The 22359-nt window shown below is 34.1% G+C and overlaps 2 protein-coding genes across 2 annotated transcripts; one reads left to right on the forward strand and one right to left on the reverse strand.

Annotated features, from left to right (window-relative positions):
- Positions 1–280: 280 nt before the first annotated feature.
- Positions 281–5902, forward strand: LOC114310343 (alcohol dehydrogenase 3-like). Its single transcript, XM_082876363.1, has 12 exons — positions 281–306; positions 1659–1681; positions 1871–2007; positions 2092–2138; positions 2277–2584; positions 3827–3856; positions 4279–4361; positions 4467–4542; positions 4969–5030; positions 5112–5206; positions 5382–5543; positions 5635–5902. The coding sequence occupies exons 1-10, from the start codon at positions 281–283 to the stop codon at positions 5124–5126; spliced, it is 807 nt and encodes a 268-aa protein (XP_082732489.1). The 3' UTR covers positions 5127–5206; positions 5382–5543; positions 5635–5902.
- A 155-nt stretch (positions 5903–6057) lies between these two features.
- Positions 6058–16699, reverse strand: LOC114310341 (putative transcription elongation factor SPT5 homolog 1). Its single transcript, XM_028256302.2, has 22 exons — positions 16173–16699; positions 12349–12587; positions 12112–12258; positions 11831–11992; positions 11651–11734; positions 11327–11397; positions 10871–11228; positions 10603–10758; positions 10409–10506; positions 10286–10334; positions 10042–10194; positions 9819–9962; positions 9608–9701; positions 9275–9433; positions 9121–9169; positions 8914–9008; positions 8742–8820; positions 8204–8258; positions 8001–8106; positions 7785–7928; positions 6984–7084; positions 6058–6394 (listed from the first exon to the last, which is right to left on the reverse strand). Exons 1-22 carry the CDS (start codon positions 16519–16521, stop codon positions 6146–6148), a joined length of 3141 nt encoding a protein of 1046 aa, XP_028112103.2. The 5' UTR covers positions 16522–16699; the 3' UTR covers positions 6058–6145.
- Positions 16700–22359: the final 5660 nt, after the last annotated feature.

The raw sequence follows: 22359 nt of genomic DNA on the forward strand, positions 1-22359 counted from the left end.
ACACCCATGTGGGTTTTATGTGGGTCTCATAACAATGTCAAACATTTAGTAGAAATTTTGATAGAACTTTTAGAATCTCTAATATTTTTTAAACAAAAAACACTCATCTTTCAATTAGAAGTCATAGTTTTAAAACTACTAATATTAGCTATTCAAAAAAATGTCAAATAAAAAAAAATCCGTATAAAATATTATATCACCAAACATTTATTATTATTTTACAATTTTTTATTTTTTATTTTTTGATTTCTTTCTATATCATTAGTGTTTTGAAACAAAGATGTTAATTTGGTGGCTCCAAATCTTGTAAGTTTTCTCTAGTTTATTAGATTAGAGGGGTGCTGTTGGGATTCATAGGATTTGCTTACTCTGGATTCTATTTCTACAATTTAAAAAACTCTTTTCGTCCTTAAAATAATAGTCTCTTCTAGAAAATTTAATTTTTTTAGTAATACAATTATTACATTTAAAAATATTTAGTTTTCCAAAATTACTCTTTAATAGTATGTTTTTTTTGAGAATATCAATTATTATAATTGTACTTTTTGTATGGTTAATAAATTTAAAAGAAATGTAAAATAGGGAATTTATATTTTTTTAATTATTGATTTTTTAGAAGAGACTAATATTTTGAGATAATAAAAAGTAAAATAAGAGATTAATATTTTAAGACAGATTTATCACTCCTCAAAATTCTAGGAATGATTTTGTATGACATTATAAAGTAAAAGCGCACTCCCAAAGGGAAAAGTTAGGGATCATGAAATTTTTTTCATGAAAGTGATTATGAAAAATTTATGATCTTTGGATTACCTTGATTAGTGTGTAGTGTTTTATTCTAAATGTAATTCAAGAATCACAAATCTTTCATGATACCTAACATTGCTAACTCCCAAAATACCAGCTATCAAAATCCGGAAATAGTTTTGTAGAATATTATAATATAAAAGCTCAATCCCAAAATACCAGGAATGGTTGTGCCTCAATTGGAGGTTTATTATTAGTTTATTTTTATGATCCGAACCGTTCATTTTGTAAGGTTATATTAATCGGATATCAATAACTATATGATCGAATTACATTTATCATAAAAAAAATAAATAATAAATTTTTCTTTTCAGAATAGCATAAAAAATATACAATTTGATCATATAATTATTAATATCTAATTAATATGATTTTTTATAAAAATAAATTACTTAACGAACCTTATAAAACAAACGGTTCAGACCATAAAAATAAATCCGTAATAAACCGCCAATTGAGGCACAAAAATACCAGTAACCCCATTCTCCAAAATACCGGCTACAAAAAATTCAGAAATGATTTTGGCATGGCCTATTGTATCCACTTTACCAATTGATGATTGATTAATATTTTATTAAAGTACAGGAGAATAAGCACAAAGACAACTATTTAATCACACGTGATTACCACTAAAATAATCTTATAAAGCGCAACTATTGTTAATTTATATTATTTGGTACAGAGCTATTATTCATTTTCTATGTTCCACTCATAGTATAAATAACCCATTCAGAGTAGAGCCTTTCCATCATCTCACACAAGCAAGTGCATAGAGAAGAGTTCTAAACATAACAAAAGCTTTGAAGTCTCAGTTTATATTTTCAGTGAAGAAGGAAAGATGTCAAACACAGCTGGTCAAGTCATTCGCTGCAAGGTTTGTATAATATCATCATCCCATTTAGGAGCTTTCTACTGATTTGGGAATCAATATTTTTTCGAAAATAGTTTTCAGAAACAGTTCGTGAAGTTCTACGAAAAACAAAAGCACAGACAAAAAAAACATACTCTTTCTACTTCTGAAAATGATTGATTAACAAAGTATTTCTTCAATTTTTGGTGGCAGCTGCTGTGGCATGGGAAGCAGGGAAGCCACTGGTGATAGAAGAAGTGGAGGTGGCGCCACCGCAGAAGATGGAGGTTCGTGTGAAGATCCTCTATACCTCTCTCTGCCACACTGATGTTTACTTCTGGGAAGCCAAGGTATCCTCTATATCCTCATTAATTTCAATTAATTCAAGCCACCATGGTGACACCCAAATTGGTTCTTTCTTTTCAATCTTGCAGGGCCAAAACCCCGTCTTTCCTCGAATCCTCGGCCATGAGGCAGGAGGGTAAGTTGATTTCTTTCCAAGAAAATCTTAATTTCAATCAAATTGTTTGTTCTTGTTAATTTTTGAAGCCTATAATGAAATGGGTTCTCTGTTTGTGGGTTGAAAATATGAATTTTGTTGATTTTGATGGATTTGTAGGATTGTGGAGAGTGTAGGAGAGGGAGTTACTGATCTTGCACCGGGCGATCATGTCCTTCCAGTCTTTACAGGGGAATGCAAAGAATGTGCTCACGGTAAATCTGAAGAGAGCAACATGTGTGATCTCCTTAGGATCAACACAAACAGGGGAGTGATGATCCATGATCAAAAATCAAGATTCTCAATCAATGGCAAGCCAATTTTCCATTTTGTTGGAACGTCCACCTTCAGCGAGTACACGGTTGTCCATGTTGGTTGTCTCGCCAAGATTAACCCCCACGCTCCTCTCGACAAAGTTGTTGGAAATGGTTATTTTTTCCTCAAGTTTGGTCTAATTTTTAGGTGGGCCCCGAGTGTCAATTTTACTTGGGTCAAAGTGGTAACGCGTTCTATGCCGCGTTGTGATTCACGTGGTATATTTGGTTGCTCAAAACCATTACCGAGTGAATGGGAAATTGAAGCCAAAGTGTGCTCCATGGAAATGGAGTTTTGGTGGAAATTCCTTAAGGTTGTAAATTGGCTTGTCCCACATTGATTTGGTGGGAGGTTTTGAAAGGGTTTATAAGGCTTAGGGTGAGATACTTGGGGTGTGCCCCAAGGGGTACCCAAGTGTTTTAGAGGGAGAGGTTATGGGCAAAATGGGCTAGACCCATTGGACCCAAAAATCACCACGCGCGCGCCGCCGTCCGTCCGGTCGGCCTGGGCTTGGGCGCGGGTGTGTGGTGTGGGCTTCTAATCTTTTTGGGCCAAAAATATTTGAATTTAATTTTATTTTTTTTTATTAAAATAAAATCCATAATTCAAATTAAATTGGTTTGGATTATTTAAACTGTTTTGGAATTAGTGCACACCCAAACAGGGCCCTTCCCGGTTTCAAACAGAAATAAACTGTTTTGAATTAATGCACACCCAAACAGGGCCCTTCCCGTTTTACTATCTGTTTGAATTAATTCAAACCTGTTCAATTCAAAACCAAGAGTTACATACCTGTTTATTTCAAATTCTAGAGCCACCTTCACATCTATAAATAGGACCACCCTCATTTGATGTTTGCATTCAGAAATTTCGTATTTCACTTCTGTTTTCTATTCTTCATCTTGCTGCATTTTATTTTCAAAAGAAAGAGTGTAAACACTTAGTGTGTTCGTAAGGCAAACAATTAGTAGTGCTGCTATTGTTTGTGGAAGATCATTTCATCCTGGGAGATAGACGTCCGAATTCTGAAAGCACCGTGGAGAGGACGAATCTGTCTTAAGGAGACAGTGTTAAACACTGGACTTGATCAGAAAAATAATTCGAAGAAATTAAATCAAGTAAGTTATTTAATTACTTTCAGTGTTGTTTTTATTTGTTTATTTATTCAGATTTTAATTTTGTTTTTGTAACAAAATAAAATCTGTTTTGTTTTTATTTATTTATTTTTATTTCGAGTTTGATTTTTGTAATCAAACATATTCTCTCCTTTTCTTTATTTCTTTATATTCTGGTTGTTGTTTTGTACACAACAGAATTAAATCTTTTTAAATACAGTGAAGATTGTCCAACAAAAGTTTGTGTTCTTAGTTGTGGTATCTCCACAGGTACAAAAAAGCAATGATAATCCAAGTTTAGTATCAATCCCTTTTGAGTTTTGGCTAATACCATCAATTAGTTTCATAAAACGAAAATATTAATGAACTTCTATGGAACGGTTTATTCAACCAATACGAATCCGTGTTATCAAAAGATTTCCTGCACTTGTTTCTAGAATGGAACAGTCTAGTCATTCACTTTGGTATCTTACTGAACCAAAACGGTGATATTACTCCTTTTTCTATTTTAAAAAAAAAATACCCATGATCATCCAACAAGAAGGGTTTTGATTTTTTCAAATGCATGATTTGAAGACCTACTGATTCCAACAACTTATTGCAGAGTAAATCATTCGGGCTTTCAATTCATATTGTTTTGCTGATGAACAAATTTTTTTTGTTTTTGTTTTTTTTTTTTTTTTTGTTGGTAGGATTCGGTGCCACTGTGAATGTTGCGAAACCAACAAAGGGCTCAACTGTGGCTGTCTTTGGATTGGGAGTTGTAGGCCTAGCTGTGAGTGTTTTTCTCTGATTGGCTTATAAATATTATTATTGAATATGTCTGTTAGCCAAATATATCATATCAATATTATATTTGATGGTAATTTTGTGTGATTAGGCTGCAGAAGGGGCCAGAGTGTCAGGTGCTTCGAGGATTATTAGTGTGGATTTGAATTCCAACAGATTTGATGAAGGTAGGTGATCACATTTGCAATGTTTGATACAATTTACTTCGATAAAACAGACTACAGTGCTTGTGCTGCATAAAGTTGTTTTCAAAATTTTGAAATATGAAAATAATGATGAGTGTTTTCAAACTTCTCATTGTTTTGTTTCTGAAAACAACCTACTCTCTGGGAAATGCCATAAAGTTGTTTTCAAATTTTAGAAAACTGTTTTCGCACAAAAATGTGAACAATATCAAAAGGATGAGAACACAACCAAACAGGAAAGCATTTGCTGATTTTGATGGGTGAACTGCATCTAAATTCTTGGTGAAAGTTATTTTTGCAACACAGGCTACATTGTGATTCACATTCTGGTTAAAACACACAACGGACCTCAATTTTTAATATTAATCTCTCTCTCTCTCTCTCTCTCTCTCTCTCTCTCATAAACAGCAAAGACGTTTGGCGTGACAGAGTTTGTGAGCCCCAAAGACTACAAAAAACCAGTTCAAGAGGTACAGTTCTACACTTACTTGCACTTGTAAAACCTTCCCTTTCAAGTATTTGATCAAGTTTCTTCTTGACTTGCTCTTCAGGTGATTGCCAGATGACCAATGGAGGAGTGGACAGAAGTGTTGAATGTACTGGAAACACTGAGGCCATGATCTCAGCATTTGAATGCGTCCATGATGTATGTTTCCCATACTTCCCATCACTTTCATTATCCCTCTATTCATCTTTCTCATTGTCAACCAAATGAAGCTAATTCTACGAGTCATTAGATAATTTTGGGATTTTCATGATATTAAAAAAAGACATTATGTGACAATCGTTTCGAATGTTGATAGATTACAATCTGCTAACAGGGCTAGGGTGTTGCGGTTCTTGTGGGAGTCCCCCACAAAGATGCAGTGTTCAAAACACACCCTGTGAATTTCCTAAATGGGAGGACACTAAAGGGCACCTTCTTCGGAAACTACAAACCCCAGTCTGACATTCCCTCTGTTGTCGAAAAATACATGAACAAGGTGAGTTTCTGAATCCCACTTCGATGTTCATAGCACATATGAAAAGTTCAAAATGTGAAACTCTCAGTCGCCTAAACTCCCGACTTTGTAGGAACTTGAACTGGAGAAGTTCATCACTCATCAAGTCCCATTCTCAGAGATCTACAAGGCCTTCGAGTACATGCTAAAACAGGAAAGCATTCGATGCATCATCCGAATAGAGGAATAGAAGGACACAAATCCACAGTATCCGATGCAGTGGACTGTGCATTGACCTTTTGTGAAATGTTAATAAAAGTTTTTGTCTTGGGAGTATTTTGTTAATATATCTGTTAATAAAAGTTTTTGTCCTGAAATGTTAATAAAAGTTCTTTGTATTATGGTCAGGCCTTAACATATTACAGAGTTACGAGCTCATTGTGTCTATTTTTTATTGTCTTTACACTCTTTACTGACATGCTCAACATTATGATGGTCTCAACTCAACCCAAGAAGCCTTTGTTCGCATTGTTTAGAGAGAGAGAGAGAGAGTACAGAGTATAATCATTCAAAAACTTGTAATCAAGGAAACTAAGGAACTGTAATTTGCAACTGAAAATATGTGCCCTAACTTTTATGTACACCTAGTTGTGCTGCGCCAGTTTGGCCAAAATGTTCATGTCTAATATCTTAACATCAAGAGTGTCATCTACTTTAACAATACCATCACTCCCATCAACACCGATCAGCTTTCCAGTAGACCCTCGCTGTGCGCCACCCATGATCTTAACTTTGTCCGACTTCCTTGGTACCACTACATCAATTTCGCTAGGCAGGGCGGTTACAATTTCACCATTGCCACTTGATCCAAGGGCTATCCTACACGAACCATCCTGAAACATAAAAAGCCATTGTCAGCAAGCTACCTACCTATGAGAATAATTCAAATATATATTTGGTATCAATTTACAGAAACTGCATTCCATCACCCAAAAAAAATGGAAAAATATAAACAAAAACCATATGTATTTGTCAGTGTTCTGAAGGACAAATAATTTCAGAAACTAAAAGAAGCGTCTGCATTTTCAGGAAGTAGAGTTCATTCCAAACCTTTTCAAACATTTTTTCATTATTTTCATTTTCAGTAATTATGTACCAAAAACGAAATGATGAAAAAACACTTGACAAAGTCCTCCGTATGATATAAATTCAATCAAATGTGCAATTTCTGATATACTGAAATCATTACAATATGTAAAATGTACCAACATAAGCTCCTCTTTTTCCAAGAATCTAGTTTCCCTCTGAGAATATTCAATCTTAAATGTGTGGCACTTTTATTATGTTGAATAACCAAACCAAGGCTACCGTATATTTCCAATTCCCAAAAATTCGACTGAGTGAGGCCCCCAAACCATATATTTATTTTTAAGTTATGGTAAGAAAGAAAAATCAAAGAATGCCATTTCTGGACAAACATACCGGGAGAACCTCTCGAACAACTCCAGTGGCAATGTCTTCCCCAAACCTGCGTAAATTGACCAATATGTCTGGCAGTACCCAAAGACCTTCATTGTCCCCACCTGTCAAATGAAAAATGTTATCCTCCATAGTTGCTGAATTTGAAACTGAGCACACTCAATGACCAACTCAAGTGAGAACTACATACAAAGAATCTTACACAAAAACCAACACCAAGGTGCCAGAATTAGAAAACCTACTTACTAATAAACATTTAATAATCATTTGGATTTCTCACGAAAACAAAATCATCCAGTGCATTTTTTTTTTTTTTTTTTTTTTTGCAATGCCATTCTCCAATTTATTTCCAAGATGTTTGATAGGATATATGTATCTACTATTATGTACTTTTCCCAAGGAAAATCCACTCCCTCACTTGATACGAGGTCAGTTCTTAAATTCGAAGAACAGGAAGACTTACAAATCCTTTTACTCATTATTAGGTGGCTCTTTACTATCAAGTTTATTTACCTTGACCATAATTTTACAATGCCACTGCAAAGCATATCAACCAATATCGCTGACACTAAGATCTACTATAGATCACTGATACAGTGATTGTAATGTTAATGGTTTGTGCTTTCCAACACATCAAACAGCATGGAAAGATCATAATTCCATGAGACATTGAAAAATAGAAAGAAAGAAAAAAGTATACCATTTCTTTAGCAACCATTTCTTTAATTAATTAACAAGTACTATAAATAACTAAAAGTAAAACATCTACGACATCAACTCTCATGTCTAGAAGGGAAAACAGACCTACTACAGGAGACATAATATCCAAACCACCACTTCCTGGTGTCATTGGTTGTCCTCCAGGAGTGCCCGGAAGATATGAAGCTGAACTTGGTGTCATTGGCTGTTCACCAGGAGTAGACGGCAAGTAAGGGCTTGGAGCATTTGCTGCACAAACACAGGAATGAATAAGTAACAATTACAGTAAGGCTTTTTAAAGGGAACTGTTCATTTGATTACCATAGGAATGACTGCTATCTCTAGGTGTTCCAGCCTCGCTCGGAGTGTTAGCCCAACCAGAACCAGGAGTAGGTGCTTCATATATCCTTGAACGAGGAGTTCCAGGCTGAAAAATGATAACAATAAATTGAACACTCATACGGAAAAATATATATATTCCCATTTATTTGAATACTGGCATCTAATTGGGCAAGATTGCTGACCTGATACTGCGGACTTGCCCCCCAGGAAGCAGGGTTTGCATCTTCCCAATTATCCCTAATTCATTCCAAGGAGTGCTCATCAGTATGAAAGAAAAGGAAAGGGAAAGAAAAAAAATAATAATAAAAAAATAAAGAAAAAGAGAGAAGGACACTATAGAAAAACACCTCTCCTCAAGAACAAGTGAAGCAAGTATGCATTCAAGAAACCACACAACTAGAAATGAAAACAACCTATATATATGTTCCCCAAATACAAAGCAACACAAGAAAGTCTACATCCACAATTCTCTCTTCAACAATCAAAGATCTACCAACTGTATGTACACAGGATGAATGTGTAAATATTTAAGCACTTACACATGAAGCCAGTAAAGCAAGAAACATGACACCTTAAATGTATGGGAGGACTATATAGATTTAATTATACCATATTGTTGTGCGTCACCTATACATAATTCAGAGTTCAAACCTTCTTCACCAACTAGTATTTTCAGTAAAAAAATACTGCACATGAAAACACATAAAATTCAGCAATAACCTTGGTGGACTCATTGGTGTATATGGATTCCATGCTTTGTCGCGCATAGGTGTCCTCATGCCATCATGAATAGGTGTTGCTGTTGCAAAGTTGAAGAGAGAAACAAATCAAATAATAAGTTAAACAAGTCCTAAGAAACATAATTCCACGATAAAATAGATCTAAAGTAGACCTCCGGGATCTCTCATAGGAGTCATATATGGATGTAATGGAGTTCGTGATGGATGCATGGGAGTCTGACTTCCCAAACCATATCGAGGTATTTCACTGCTTAAAATAAAATTTTAAAAAATGAGAAAAAAATAGTTAGTCTAAATCTAAGTTACTTAAATTGGACAGAAGCAGTATCATAATCAGACAGAAGCAGAATCGTAAATACCGATATGGAGTTGAAACTGTCATGTTATCAGAAATATGATGGCGATCAACTGCTTCAAACAGCAGGAGTTAGAAACCACACAGAAAACTGAATAATCAAGGAGACAGGGAAAAAAATTTAAAAAAAAAAATCCCTCAAACTAAAGGAAACTTGCCTGTAACAACTTTCATCTGGGACTCCAACTCTACCCTGACTGAAAAACCTTTAACATCTACAACACGCCCACGATATCCCTTGAAAGGACCCTGACGAACTTTTACAGTACTACCAACCAAAGAATCATGTCCCCTACCACCTCTATGCCTTCCTCCAGCTATAACAAGGTAAGAGTAGGCAATGCTATCAGAATTCCTTCTTGTGAATGAAATCATAAAAAACAAGCAAAGGAGTAGAGAAATAATGCAAGGAGAGGCAAAGAAAAAACCAAAAACAATTAATAAAATTATCAAACACAGCACTCAGCATATTATTTAAATCACCAACTTACAGCCCATTGGAGGGCCTCTAGGCAATCTCCCTGGAGATTGAAGAACAAGAGTTGGAGTTCTAAGCTGAGCAAAACTTGAAACCTGTGAATCAGCCTACAGAAGAGATAGAATAGCAAGCTCAATTATAACAGAGACAAGAATTAGCGAACAAATCGCGAAACCTAAAAAGAAAGTATTTTAGTCCACACAAAAATAAAATAAAATGCATACATTTCTATTGCCATTGGCACGTGATCCACCAACCACCTTGCAAGCCTGGGATTTAGCACAAAGGAAACCCGCATGCTCAACGTGATGACGATCGTAAATAAATAGAACTCCTCTGAAAATATGTTCAACAGAACCTTGTTTTCCCTGAATAGGATAGAAGCAGTGACATTGTAATCAAACAATCTATTTAACCAAAAATTAGAATGAAGTAAGTGGTTCTCACTTTGCATGGACCTTCAAGAATCCTAACGACATCTTTCACTGATATTGTGTTCTTGGACAGATCTTGGGCATAAGTTTTCCTCTCAAGCTTACATTTAATGTCTCTTAATCTGACAAGTGCAACCTCTGCTCTGTCTGGGACTCCCTTAAGAACCTGCAAAATAAGACGTACACAGAAGTCCTTAAGAACCTGAGAAACAAGTGATATACAAACTTCTCTGAGGTAGTCAACATGATTACTTCACCTGGAGAGCTTCACTTTGTAGACGTATGATTACCCCAAAACTCATATTGCTGCCCAAAAATAAAAATCACATATAAGATTTAACTAATAGCAAAAACTAGAGATTTGGGGAAGAACAGCTTACTCCAGCATTACAAGATCATGAAGCTCATAATCCCCGATTCTGGTAATACCAGAAGTTACCTCAGAGCTCTCCGCAACATTGTCAGCAAATACACGTATCTGAAACCAGATAACACATTGGCATAACTTGTCCATGAAAAGAAAAATAAAAAATAAAAAATCTCAAAGGTCAAAGGTCAAAGATCAATAGCTTACATGTTCATTGGTCGTATCAGACAATATGATTACTACATGCCCCTCGACCTTTATAACCATACCAGTTGCACCTTCTGATGCACCTAAAACAACCTTCACATGATTCCCCGGTTCAAAGTACTTGCAAAGCTCTTTTTCATTTACAGCAAGAGTTTTCTGTAAATAATAAATAAACAAATTGGCCAATATGATGCAAGAGAACCGTGGATACTTATCAGAAATAATCATTTAAAAAAATAAAATAAATAACAATTCATTCATGTTTTACCGGAAGGCCCTCTGCATTTGGCCTGATATGGACATTGTCTTCCTCAACTTTTTCAACCCATCCTTTCAAATTTTTGAGATCTCCCTTGACAACAATAACTTGGTCACCCTTCATAAAATGGCCTTTCTTTCTGTTTGCAAACAAAGTTGACAAACTAGCCATATCTCCATCCCCATTCTCATCAGGTTGCCGAAATTTCTCTAGTTCATCAAAAGTTGGTTGTATATTCTGTGTGCTGATTGATTTCATGGATGCATTTTTATATAAGAAACCATCCTTGAACATCATTGCATCTATTTTCTCAAAGTAATCACCAGTCATAGGGTCTCGTCTACGTTCCACACGTATATGCATTTCTCTGAAGATAGAACATAAAACAATACATCAGCAAAGTTGCAGCGTACAAACATTAAGTACCATCTGTGTTGCAATTAGAGATGATAAAAGAAAGGCTACCTAGCTTCGTCAACATTCAAAAAACGCTGAGGAGGAATAAATGCCTTCTTCTTAGGAACTTCCCTACCTTCCTGAAACAGAATAATTACCCTTGTAAGAACAGGTACTAACAAACAGATCCATTGTATTCACTGTCCGAACCATAGTGATCCAAAATACTGATCAGGAAGCATTTTTATCTGTCTAATTGAAATACTTCTGTTTATTCAGTCTAAAAAAGAATAATTACATTATTTATTGATCAAAACACAAATCCCGTGGAAGGGCATGCTGTTCAACCTTTCCATAGCAAGAATTTAATTAACAAGTTATATATATGTATACCGATTTATTTGCGAGGGCCTGTAAGTCTAAGCGTGGGATAAGTTTCACTGTAACTCTCTGCCGCACATTATCCACATCCACAACCTATAAACATAGAAGCTCAAAGGTTAAATAAAAAAAGAACCACAAAATAGTACTGTGAAGGAAGGGGAAAAAAAGGAAAATGGAAAATTTTCACACTTTTGCAAGGTCCCCTTTGTACATTCCAATCTTCATTCTGACCCAGGTATCCCTGGAAAGATCAATTGCTTTGCTTTCTACAGAAAGGACATCAGTCATTTCTTTGATCGGAACAAGTGTTACTTTAGTATTTGTATATATTATGCGCAGACCGCTGCAAGCCTGGAGCAGAACAAAAATGGTAATAAGATCAATTTCCAATCACCACAAAATCCATGTAACCTTTGTTGCGGTACTCCTCAGTTAAGCAACAAAAAAATATGAAATCCACAACTACATACCTCCTTCACATGGGCTTCTTTGTCTGCCTCAACATATATATAGTTTTTGAGATGATCAAGAGCTATGGCTGACCTGATTTGCAACCCAGATCTTTTATCAAGTGACTTCTGCATTAGGCAAACAGCTGCCTCTCTCTCACGACCAATCTAGAGTGAAAGCAGACATAGAATTAAGAAACAAGACTACACAGATATCATGTAGCCTGTGATAATGAATAGTGCAAGCATCAATCATACCGCACATTTCACCATCCACAACTTTGGATCCCTGACAGAGGGCAAAAGAGCTTGCTGTTCTACATCTGTAGTCTCCTCATCATATTCTTCATGACTTGATCTGGCATATCTTGCCTGAATACGTCTCTCAAGAGCTTCAACATCTTCTTGGTCATCCTCCCGTGGCAGCAATGGACGACGATGCATCCTTCTACCATCATCTTCATCCGGTAGCTCAGCTCCACTGTCTACTATGAAGCCTGTGTGTACAGGTGCTCAACTGATCAGCAATGATAATGCAGGGCACAAATAAATCAGCCCAAAAAAGATACATACAGATCAATCAAAGACCATGAATGACTCTTAAGCGACATTAACCAAACAACAAGAGCACATGGAATAATTTCACAATAGCAAGAAGCTCAACTTTGTTTCATTCAAAAGCAAATTAATGAAGTCATTAAGAGGAATCACAGATCTCAAAAAGCATGTGATGGAAAAGCTCAAGCTCCCATTAAATCGACAATAACGTATAGGGAGTTTAAGACTGCATCTTACCATATTACTCCAGACACATCATCAATAAAAATTGTGATTAGGTTGAAATAGAGAATACCAAAATTTAAAGAGAAATTGAATGCTTTAGGTTAATGGTCTCCAGAACAAGTAGAAGTAGAAGAAGAAAGAAAACCAAATTGTCATTGAAAGTGCAGGATGCTGTTGAGCTCTCAGACTGTTGAAACTTGGAATTGGAAGACTTTCCTACAGGCTGTACAAATAAAATACTAAGCCACACGACTCTGAATGCCTACCCATCTCATATATCTTTCCCCACCGCATCCACCACGTCTATTTTGGTTGGTCTAGATTCTCAAATCAAATACTATGTCCCACAATGTTAGTACCTTTCGGAAGTTTCAATTTTTTAAGGGACCATGTAATTAATGCATTCAAATTGAAATCAAAAGGCAATAGTTCCCAAATTGTCCCTTGATTCCCACTCTTAAATTTATTTGTAATATAGCTTTGGAAAATTGAAAAAATTTATGCTTTGAGTTTTCAAAGAAGATTAACATTTTGAGACATCCCAAATTGGGGGAGGGAAAAAAAAGGACTTTACAGTGTGGGACAGACACAGTATAAGTATGGTCCTTAATGACGTATAGCAAACCAAACGATGTGCCTGGTCTATAATTGACAGGGTATTAACTACAAGGTGAAAACGAGATACATTGAAAACAAAGGATCTCAGTTGCAAAGAATCATGTGCCCTCACTTTTGGGAGATCCACTGCACAAGTAACTAAGCCAAGACTGCAAAAAGATACATCCTGCTAACCTCTCACAATGTGTCAAACAGATTGGCAGACGTTAATACTGCTGGTGTGATTATCTACTAACCAGTAACCACACCTATTTTATTCCTTCGTTGCAACCCAGTGAGGGCCGACCCCTACCCACCCAAACTTTGGCCATGATTACGGGGTTAACCTTTTGATAACTTGGCTAGATAAAGGTTGTAAGAAGTCAACCTACCGTTGGCAAAGTAATGCTTAAGTGATATCAAACCAACTTTTTGAACTCACATTTTGCAGAGCACACCATCAAACACTATGAAAACCCATGCCATTGTGTTTGCCAAAACTTGGAGGATCAGAAATTGACAAATACCTATCCATGGGTGCTCCTTAATATATGAATGTGAAGGAATGGTTAATAGACATGTCCGCAATCAACCCATGAATTTGGTGTCTATGGAAAGTATGGAATGAAAAGAATGGAGGACCACATAAAGCACCGTCACCAACTCACTGCTACCTAGTTAGGGCCAAACCTGACCCACCCAAACTTTGGGCTTGCACACAAGGTTAAACTTTTGATAACTTGGGTTGGATGAAGGGTTTAAGAAGTCAACCTATACTTGGCAGAGGCATGCTTAAGTTTCAAGATGTCAAACCAAGTTTTTTGAACTTACATTTTGCAGAACACAACATCAGGCTCTATGATAATCCATGCCATTGTGCTCACAAAAAATTGGAGAATGACAATTGGCTATGCACAAAACAGGTGCTTTTATATGAATGTGAGTACGTGATTAGTAGCACATATGTACAATCAAACCACAAATTTGGTGTAAGTGAGAAGTATGGAGGACAACATACTGCACTGATGAGCTTCACAAAATCTGAGTTTCACAAAAAGTTATTGAGGGAGTCTAAGGATAAGAATTTATACACCAGATTAAATAAGTCTTTCCCCAGTATTTTATTATATTCTATAGTGACAATACAAATTGCAAGACTTTTATACTCCCAGTGCAAGATAAGAGGTCGACTCTTTCCCCCTTTTCCATTCTCAATCTAATACAACAACCAGTCGTGTGACCCAACTTTAGAACTTCAACTAAAACTTCGACCAAGAACATCTTTATTGCTCTGCTCCTGCTTCTTCACATGATAAAGTTTTCAAATCTAGTATTGCAAGTTTGCAACATAGCAGATTATTATTACAACAGTCATAACCAAACCCAGAGATCACTGCTAAATTGCTACTAGAGCATATTTAACGAGAGAGCCTCCAAAGCTCCTTCCACCACTCATGATCATTGTTGGAGGGGCTGACACCCACATTCAATTAATTTTCGAACAAGCAACTAAATGAACATAGAGCCTTGCATAACCAACATTTTAACCACCAAACAAGGAAAATCCAACCTAACATCTATACTTTTACAACCTGTCCCGAAACTTCTTCCTCATGCATCCATGTTTCAAATTTGTAAATATAATTTGTCCAACCTACCAAGCTAAATATCACCCTTTGGATGCCAAAATTGACACATAAATCGCATCAACATGGAAGTGGATGTTATTACAAGCAATTTGTCTATGAAGGCATTGTGTTAAACACTGAATTCAAACTACCACATATGCATTTCAACAAGTTGAATTAATACATTGGTACTTCCAAATCTCATTTCCTGGTTCAACTGTAACCTTATCACAGAGAAGAAAAAAAAGCTAATGACAGAAAGAAAAATATGGGAACCAGGTGAGATTGACATGAGAAAAAAGGGTGTTGTTAACTGCTTATTTCACTTTGTGAAAATCTACAAGCTCATCCCCTAACTAATGTTCATAAAAAGTAGAGCAAGAATGATTTCAGGACTTCATAAATTTGGTGTACACATGAGAAAACACAAGGACTCCAGCTAGCAAAATAGCATGAATATAAAACACAAGTGTTTTCATGAACTTCATTCCAGCAACCTAATCCCAAGAAAACTCACCTTTGAGTACTTGTTTTCCACATAATGCTTATTATTAACATAAGCTAATGTTTGGTTTACTCGAATGCAGGTAGAATGGAAAGAAACGATCATTCTTTACCCTCCATATGAAATGACCGTATTGTGTAATGATGATTCAATTTGAAATGAATTTTTCATCATTTTTAATGAACCAAACTTGAGATTGGACATTAACATGGATTAATCATTCAATTCCACCATCATTCTGGCAAACCAAACACTACACAAATTTCATGAGACTAGAAAAGATCACTCATCAAAATCAAATGCAAGAACAATTATCCTGGATAACCCAACATTGTCTGAACTAAAATACATAAAGTTCATTTTTTTTTTCCCCCAAAATTGTTAATCCCAGCCATACATGATCAAGTACTCAACTAATTCAACAACCCTCGTCCAAAATTTCAATGCAGTGGCACCAATATCAACACACAAAACTAAAAAATCACGAATCAATCAACTCGATGCAAACAAATAAAATATAAATATAGAGAAAATTAATTAATCAAAAAAAAAAAAAAAAAAACACTAACCGTCTTCGCCATCTTCGTCTTCCTCTTCATCGCCGCTAGCCACCCCCGCAATGTCGTCAATGAATTCAGCACCGGACCGCCTCTTCGCGCGGCGACCACCACCGGCACGACCACCACGGCCACCGCCATCTAAATAGTCCTCATCGTCGTCATCTTCGTCGTCGTCCTCCTCCTCATCGTCGTCCTCCTCCGCAACGTCGTCGATGAACTGTGATCTCCGCCGCTTGTTACTAGCCCTACCGGCTCCTCCATCATCACCCTCATCATAAAGTGGCTCGTCTTCGTCTTCATCTTCCTCTGGCTCAAGTTCGTCATCGTCGTCGTACTCGTCTCGTCGCCTGTGAGACATGGTGGTGAAATTGCTCCGATATGGAGAGTCTGTTTTACGTTACAAAAGTTATCGATATATATATATATATATAGCCCTAGTGTTGGGTTTTGAGGAGGTCACAGCGTTGGACTGAGAACAGTCTTGTTCGTCGACCGATTGGGATACTTTTCATTTTGCTCCCGGTTTGATGAAAATAAAAGGGGAATTTTTTTTAAGGTTGTGTTTGGCAAGTGGGTTTGCAGGTTTTTTTGGCTATTTTAGCCACAAAAAACAAAATAGGCTATTTTAGCCATAACAAACAAAACATCACATCCAACCCATAATCATTACATTCTTCTCTCACAAAAAAATTCAAAAAAGCCAAAAAGCCAAAAAGTCCTTCCCAAACCAAGCTTTTAAGCCCAGGCTAAAATAGCCAAAAAAGCCAAAAAGCCAAAAAGCCAATCCACTTCCCAAACGGAGGCTTTATAAGATAAAAGATGTATAATATTTTTATAATAATTGAGAATTTTTTAATAATTTTATAAGATAAAAGATGTATAATATTTTTATAATAATTGAGAATTTTTTAAAAAATTTATAGGAAAAATTTCACTTAGAGAAGTTTGTGTTTAAAGAAATTTTGATTTTATTAGAGACATTTTGGTCTTAATACAGATAAATTTTAATTTTTATGTAAAATTTTATCAAGAGAGATCTTCATGAATAAGAAAATATATTTTGAATCTCTTTTATTACACAAAGTTAAAAGGAGATGTTTACTAATTTTTTCAAAAAAAATATATTATCATTTATTAAAAAAAATTAAGTGAATTTAATAATTATATCATCTTGTTTAGTTCTTATTTTCAAGATTCACTTTTCAGAAAATTAAAAAAAAATTTGTTTTTCATATTTTATATTTTCAATGATTTTTTTTAATATTCTAATTAATTTTTTTAATTTTTAAATACACTTAACATAAATACACTAAAAAATTATAATACTTGTGAAAACTTTTTTTAAAAAATTCACTAAATATCAAAAATATAATTAAAAAAATATGAGAATTCAATACATTTTTCATTTTCTTGTGTATTTATTAACTTTTTATAAATATTTTACTTTTTAGAAACATTTAAATAAGATGCATCTAAAAAAAAATTAAAAATTGCTTAAAATTTTAAAAATATTCACTAAAAATAAAAAATATATGAAAAATAAAAGACACAAATTCAAGAAAATTGAATTCCGAAAATTAAAACCAAACAGACTGATATTTTTTATTTTTTTATTTTTTTAAAAAAAGTAAATAATAAATATATTTTAAATACAAATTATTTATTTTTTTAAGATAAATATAATAAAATAAAATCATTATAATTATTCGATTGATCATTTTTTTTTTCTAAATGATATATATTGAGAATAGTATAAAATAAATTATTAAAATTATTAAAATTACTTTAAAAAAAAAACTTAACCCGTTTATTTTATTATATTTTTTATAAATGGTGGAAGTGAAATTTGATTTGCAGTACCGACCTCAAGCGAGAAACTATAGAGAGCGGGCTAAGTAGACATTCGACTAAGGCCTTGTTTGGCAACTTTAGTTTTAGTCAAAAAGTTAAAAATTATTATAGGTTATCATATTATTTTTTTTATTTTTTTTGTATATCTTTTCGTAAAAAGTCAAAAAGTCACAAAAATATAATGTTGTTAAATGAGGTCAAGTCGCATTTGGTATTGACTTTTTTAGTTAACTTTTTTTGAGTTTTGATCTTTTTAGCTTGGAATTAAAAATTTGTTTAGTTTGACTTTTTTTGCTTTTGTAAGAAAAAAAATAAAATGATTATAGTTTGAATGTGACATTTTGTCTTATTGATTTATTTAACCTATTTTATTTTTTATGTTTTTTTAGTCCAACTAAGACTATGTTTGACATATTAGTTTGGAGTTATTTTAGTTACAAAAAGATAAAATAAATTAAAAAGTTAATAAAATAAAATATCATATTTTTTTTCATAAAAATTAAAAAAAATAAAAATATTTATCATAAATAAAACTTTTTAACTTTAAATTAAAATAATTAAAAAATTAAAAATCAACCCACATCACAAACGAAAGTTAAGGTGACCCAACGAAGGCTAATCTAACTTGATTGCTTTACGTGTGCGCCAATTCATACAAAGTACATGTTTTTTTTTTTTTTTTTTTTTTAATTTAAAGAGAGGTGTCTAACTCAATTTTAAAAGGACTTTTTTTTTCAACTTTTTAAGTCAATATTCTGTATCAAATTACGAATAATTAAAATATATTTGTCACTTTATGCTAATTTTTCTTACACCACTTATGCATCTCCCCACAGTCTTCCTTTTTCTATTTTTTTTAGCGTAAATTCACCCCTTTGAAGTTTAAAAACAATAATTAATCTGATATTTTTAATATAATTATATTAATTTTTATTTAAGTAAAGTTAAAATAATCAAAATTAATGTAAATGATTAGTAAAAACTAAAATAAAAATATGTATATATATATTAGTAAAAAAGACATACAAACATTATTTTTATTTTTTTTGTTCATATAACTAACAAATTATTAATAAAAATGATCAAGTTGTTATGTGAATTAAAAACTCAAGAAAGACAAGTATAATTATAATTAAAATGTAAGACAAACTGTATTTTAAAAATAAAAATAAAAATAAAAAATAAAAAGAGAAGTGAGGTTAGTTACCTTTTTTATTATAATTTTGTCCTAATTAAAAATTACCAAAAAATCTTCAAACCTAAAACAAACAAATCCTAATTTCTCATTTCACCTATTGCTCACAACCATTTCACCTATTACTCACAACCATCTTCATTAGCTACCACCGTTGCCACTACGGTTGCCACCAAAAATCATCAACACTTCTAGCCACCTCCAAAACCTCATCGCTCCCCCTATTGCTGCCACCAACATCAAAACCTCTCCTAGGATTCTCTGTAGCACGCCATCCTCTTCCCGTCACTCCTTCCCTAGACCTCCCCTCATTTTCATCTGTAACTTTCTTTTTTGACTTTTATATCTATTTGTAATGCTCCCAAAAATAAAAGCCTCAAGAAAGAACTTTGTTGATTTTTGCTTAAGATACGCTTACGTTTGTTTTTTTTTTTTTTAAACATTAAAAAGGAAGCTCCACAGGACATCATAGCTTCCGCAGGCCCTTGTGTTGTTGCATGCATAATTGGTCTCCAGTGCTGGTGAATGAGGTGTTGATAAGGACCAGAAGCCCCATCTTGTAAAAAAAAAAAAAAAAACTTCAATATAACAGTGATATCATGTCATCGATAATACCATCCAGTCATATCATATCTTTTATCCTCTATATATGTGACAAGGCAGTTGTACCTACAAAACGAGATTGACCCTTCACATCATGTAACTTCATCGTGTATTGGTGATATTACGTAATTGATATCACTGTAACACTAAAATTTTACTCACCAACTTGGCTATAATTTTATAATTTTATTAAGGACTACTATGTAATACCTGTTTTATATGAATGAATATTTAGCAAGATATTATTTAGTTTCGTCTATCTTTTAATAATTGTCTTTAAACAAGGCCACCGATTATAAATATCTATATAGATAGTAATATGAAATGACAATAAAAAATGAATAATATATAATGTTTTTCTATTTCATTAGATTAAGTTACTGTTAGGTAGGGCTGCAAACGAACCGAATCGAACAGAGCTAAGCTAAGCTTTGCTAAGCTCGAGCTCGGCTTGTTTACTTATTGAGCTTGTTTATTGAGCTCAAGTTCGGCTCAATAAGAAACTAGGCTCGAGCTCGGCTCGACTCGTTAACATTAATAGAACTCAAGCTTAGCTCGACTCGGCTTGATAATTTTTTTTTTAATATTATTTATATTATTTAAATAAAAAATATTGTTTATATTATTTAATATATAAATAATATATTAAACAAAAGAATTATAGTACTATTAAATAAGAAATTTTATCTATTGTTTTATGTATTAATAAATTTCAAGATGATATTTTAAACCAAAAATTTTTATTACGTGTTAATTGTAAAAGTGCTAAATATGTTTTAGAAAAAGATGTTCAAAATATTGCTAGTAAACATATTTTTGCCCGATGGCAATCTATTTTAAGTATTTTTTATTTTGATATTGAATATATACCTGGTCATCAAAATTCTATTCCAGATTTCCTTACTTGCGAATTTTTACAGGGTGGATAAAGGATGGCCACTCCTTTTATTTCCTACCATAAATTAAAAGTCATCTATTATAGAAAACTTGTTTACCAAACTGCTTACCGTATTGCTTGCCTTAAGATAGCTCACAAAACTACTCGTCGTACACAATTCATACAATTTCATCAAATGACCAGTCATCGCAATTTACTTGCTCATTATTCTAATTGTCTTCATTTCCATATGAACAAATTATATATCCTCAGTGGCTACTAATTCTGTTCACCTTATTTGCTTACAGATGTCAAGGCCTTCTAGTAAAGCCATTGTTTCAACTAGTAAATCCATTGTTGTTCCTCCTATTAACCTAGTCACCAGATATCATCCTATTGACACTATCAACCGTTGCCAAGTTCTTGGTAATATCCCTAAACCTAGTTATACATCCACTCTTGCTTCGGATTCATTCGCTTCTATGGACTCGCCTTTTTTCGCGCCTCGCCTTTCGAAAAGGGTTTGAAAAAAAGGCCTCACAGTTCGGACTCTCACGGTTCTGAATCTAGTCTCACAAGTGCAATGTGAAATTAATAAACACCAAAGAGTCCAAATCCGGCAAACCTTTTTGAAAAATCGATTTTAAATCAAATAATGTCAAAATTGGACTGGTTTTCCAGATGCAGAATCGTCACCTAAATATTTTGTTTTTTAGAAATTTAGGAAACCCTGACTCGTGCCAAAAGCCACGTGTCCGTCATCGCCAAAGTTGCCTCGACTCGGGAACTTGGGTACGAGAGAGGAAGGTCTTGAAATGAGCACCCCCGCTCGCCCGATCAAAGATTGGCTTCTACTAATCATAATATGATATTTTATAAACATTATGTGTTCTTATTCTGATTATTAGCTAACTTTACTATGTAATGCACATAAGCAAGTATAGACTAGTCGTAAGACTTGGAACAAATTCAACTCATATTTGTTTTCGAAAATGGTTTGAAGTTGTCACCCTCAAGTGGGTTTAAAGATGCGGATTTGCCACCAAACACAGTGGTCTTAAAACATGATTTTGCCACAACAAAGTAGCCTTAAAATGCACATTTGTTGAACTGTTCCAATTCAAACAACAGGCCTTCATCCACATCATTCATGCAGTTATAGCAAGTAAGCACATAGCCTCATGGCAAGCATGCGAAACATGGAAATATGGCAATCACACTCGTGCAAGTATGCTAAAGTGCAAAAACTCACCAAGTACTCCGAGCTAAAACAAAACTAGTTAGAAAGATGCATGATCCTAACTATACGAAATGCCTAATCCAACATATGCAATAATGCAATTAATAGGCTCAGCTATTAATATGGCATATGAATCGATTTGAACAACATGCGATTAAACACGTATTCAAAGAAATATTGAAATTACAATGCAGTTTGAATGATTCGCCAAGTCTCGGTGCATGCAAGACAAATGAATGGATGCAAACATGCGAGCATAAAGTATGCTAATGAAAACATGTCCTAAACTAACCATCAAAAACGGTTAAATAAAAGAGAGAAAGACGTGAGGTTGGAAAACATACATACATGCACACACACTTATTACAACATTATGCCCTCACGAAGGAGAGTCCAAATGAATAAGCTAACTAGCTACGCTTATCAAGCT

This window comes from Camellia sinensis, chromosome 6 (assembly GCF_055761805.1).
Source record: "Camellia sinensis isolate YWXY chromosome 6, ASM5576180v1, whole genome shotgun sequence".
Taxonomy (NCBI): Eukaryota; Viridiplantae; Streptophyta; class Magnoliopsida; order Ericales; family Theaceae; genus Camellia; species Camellia sinensis.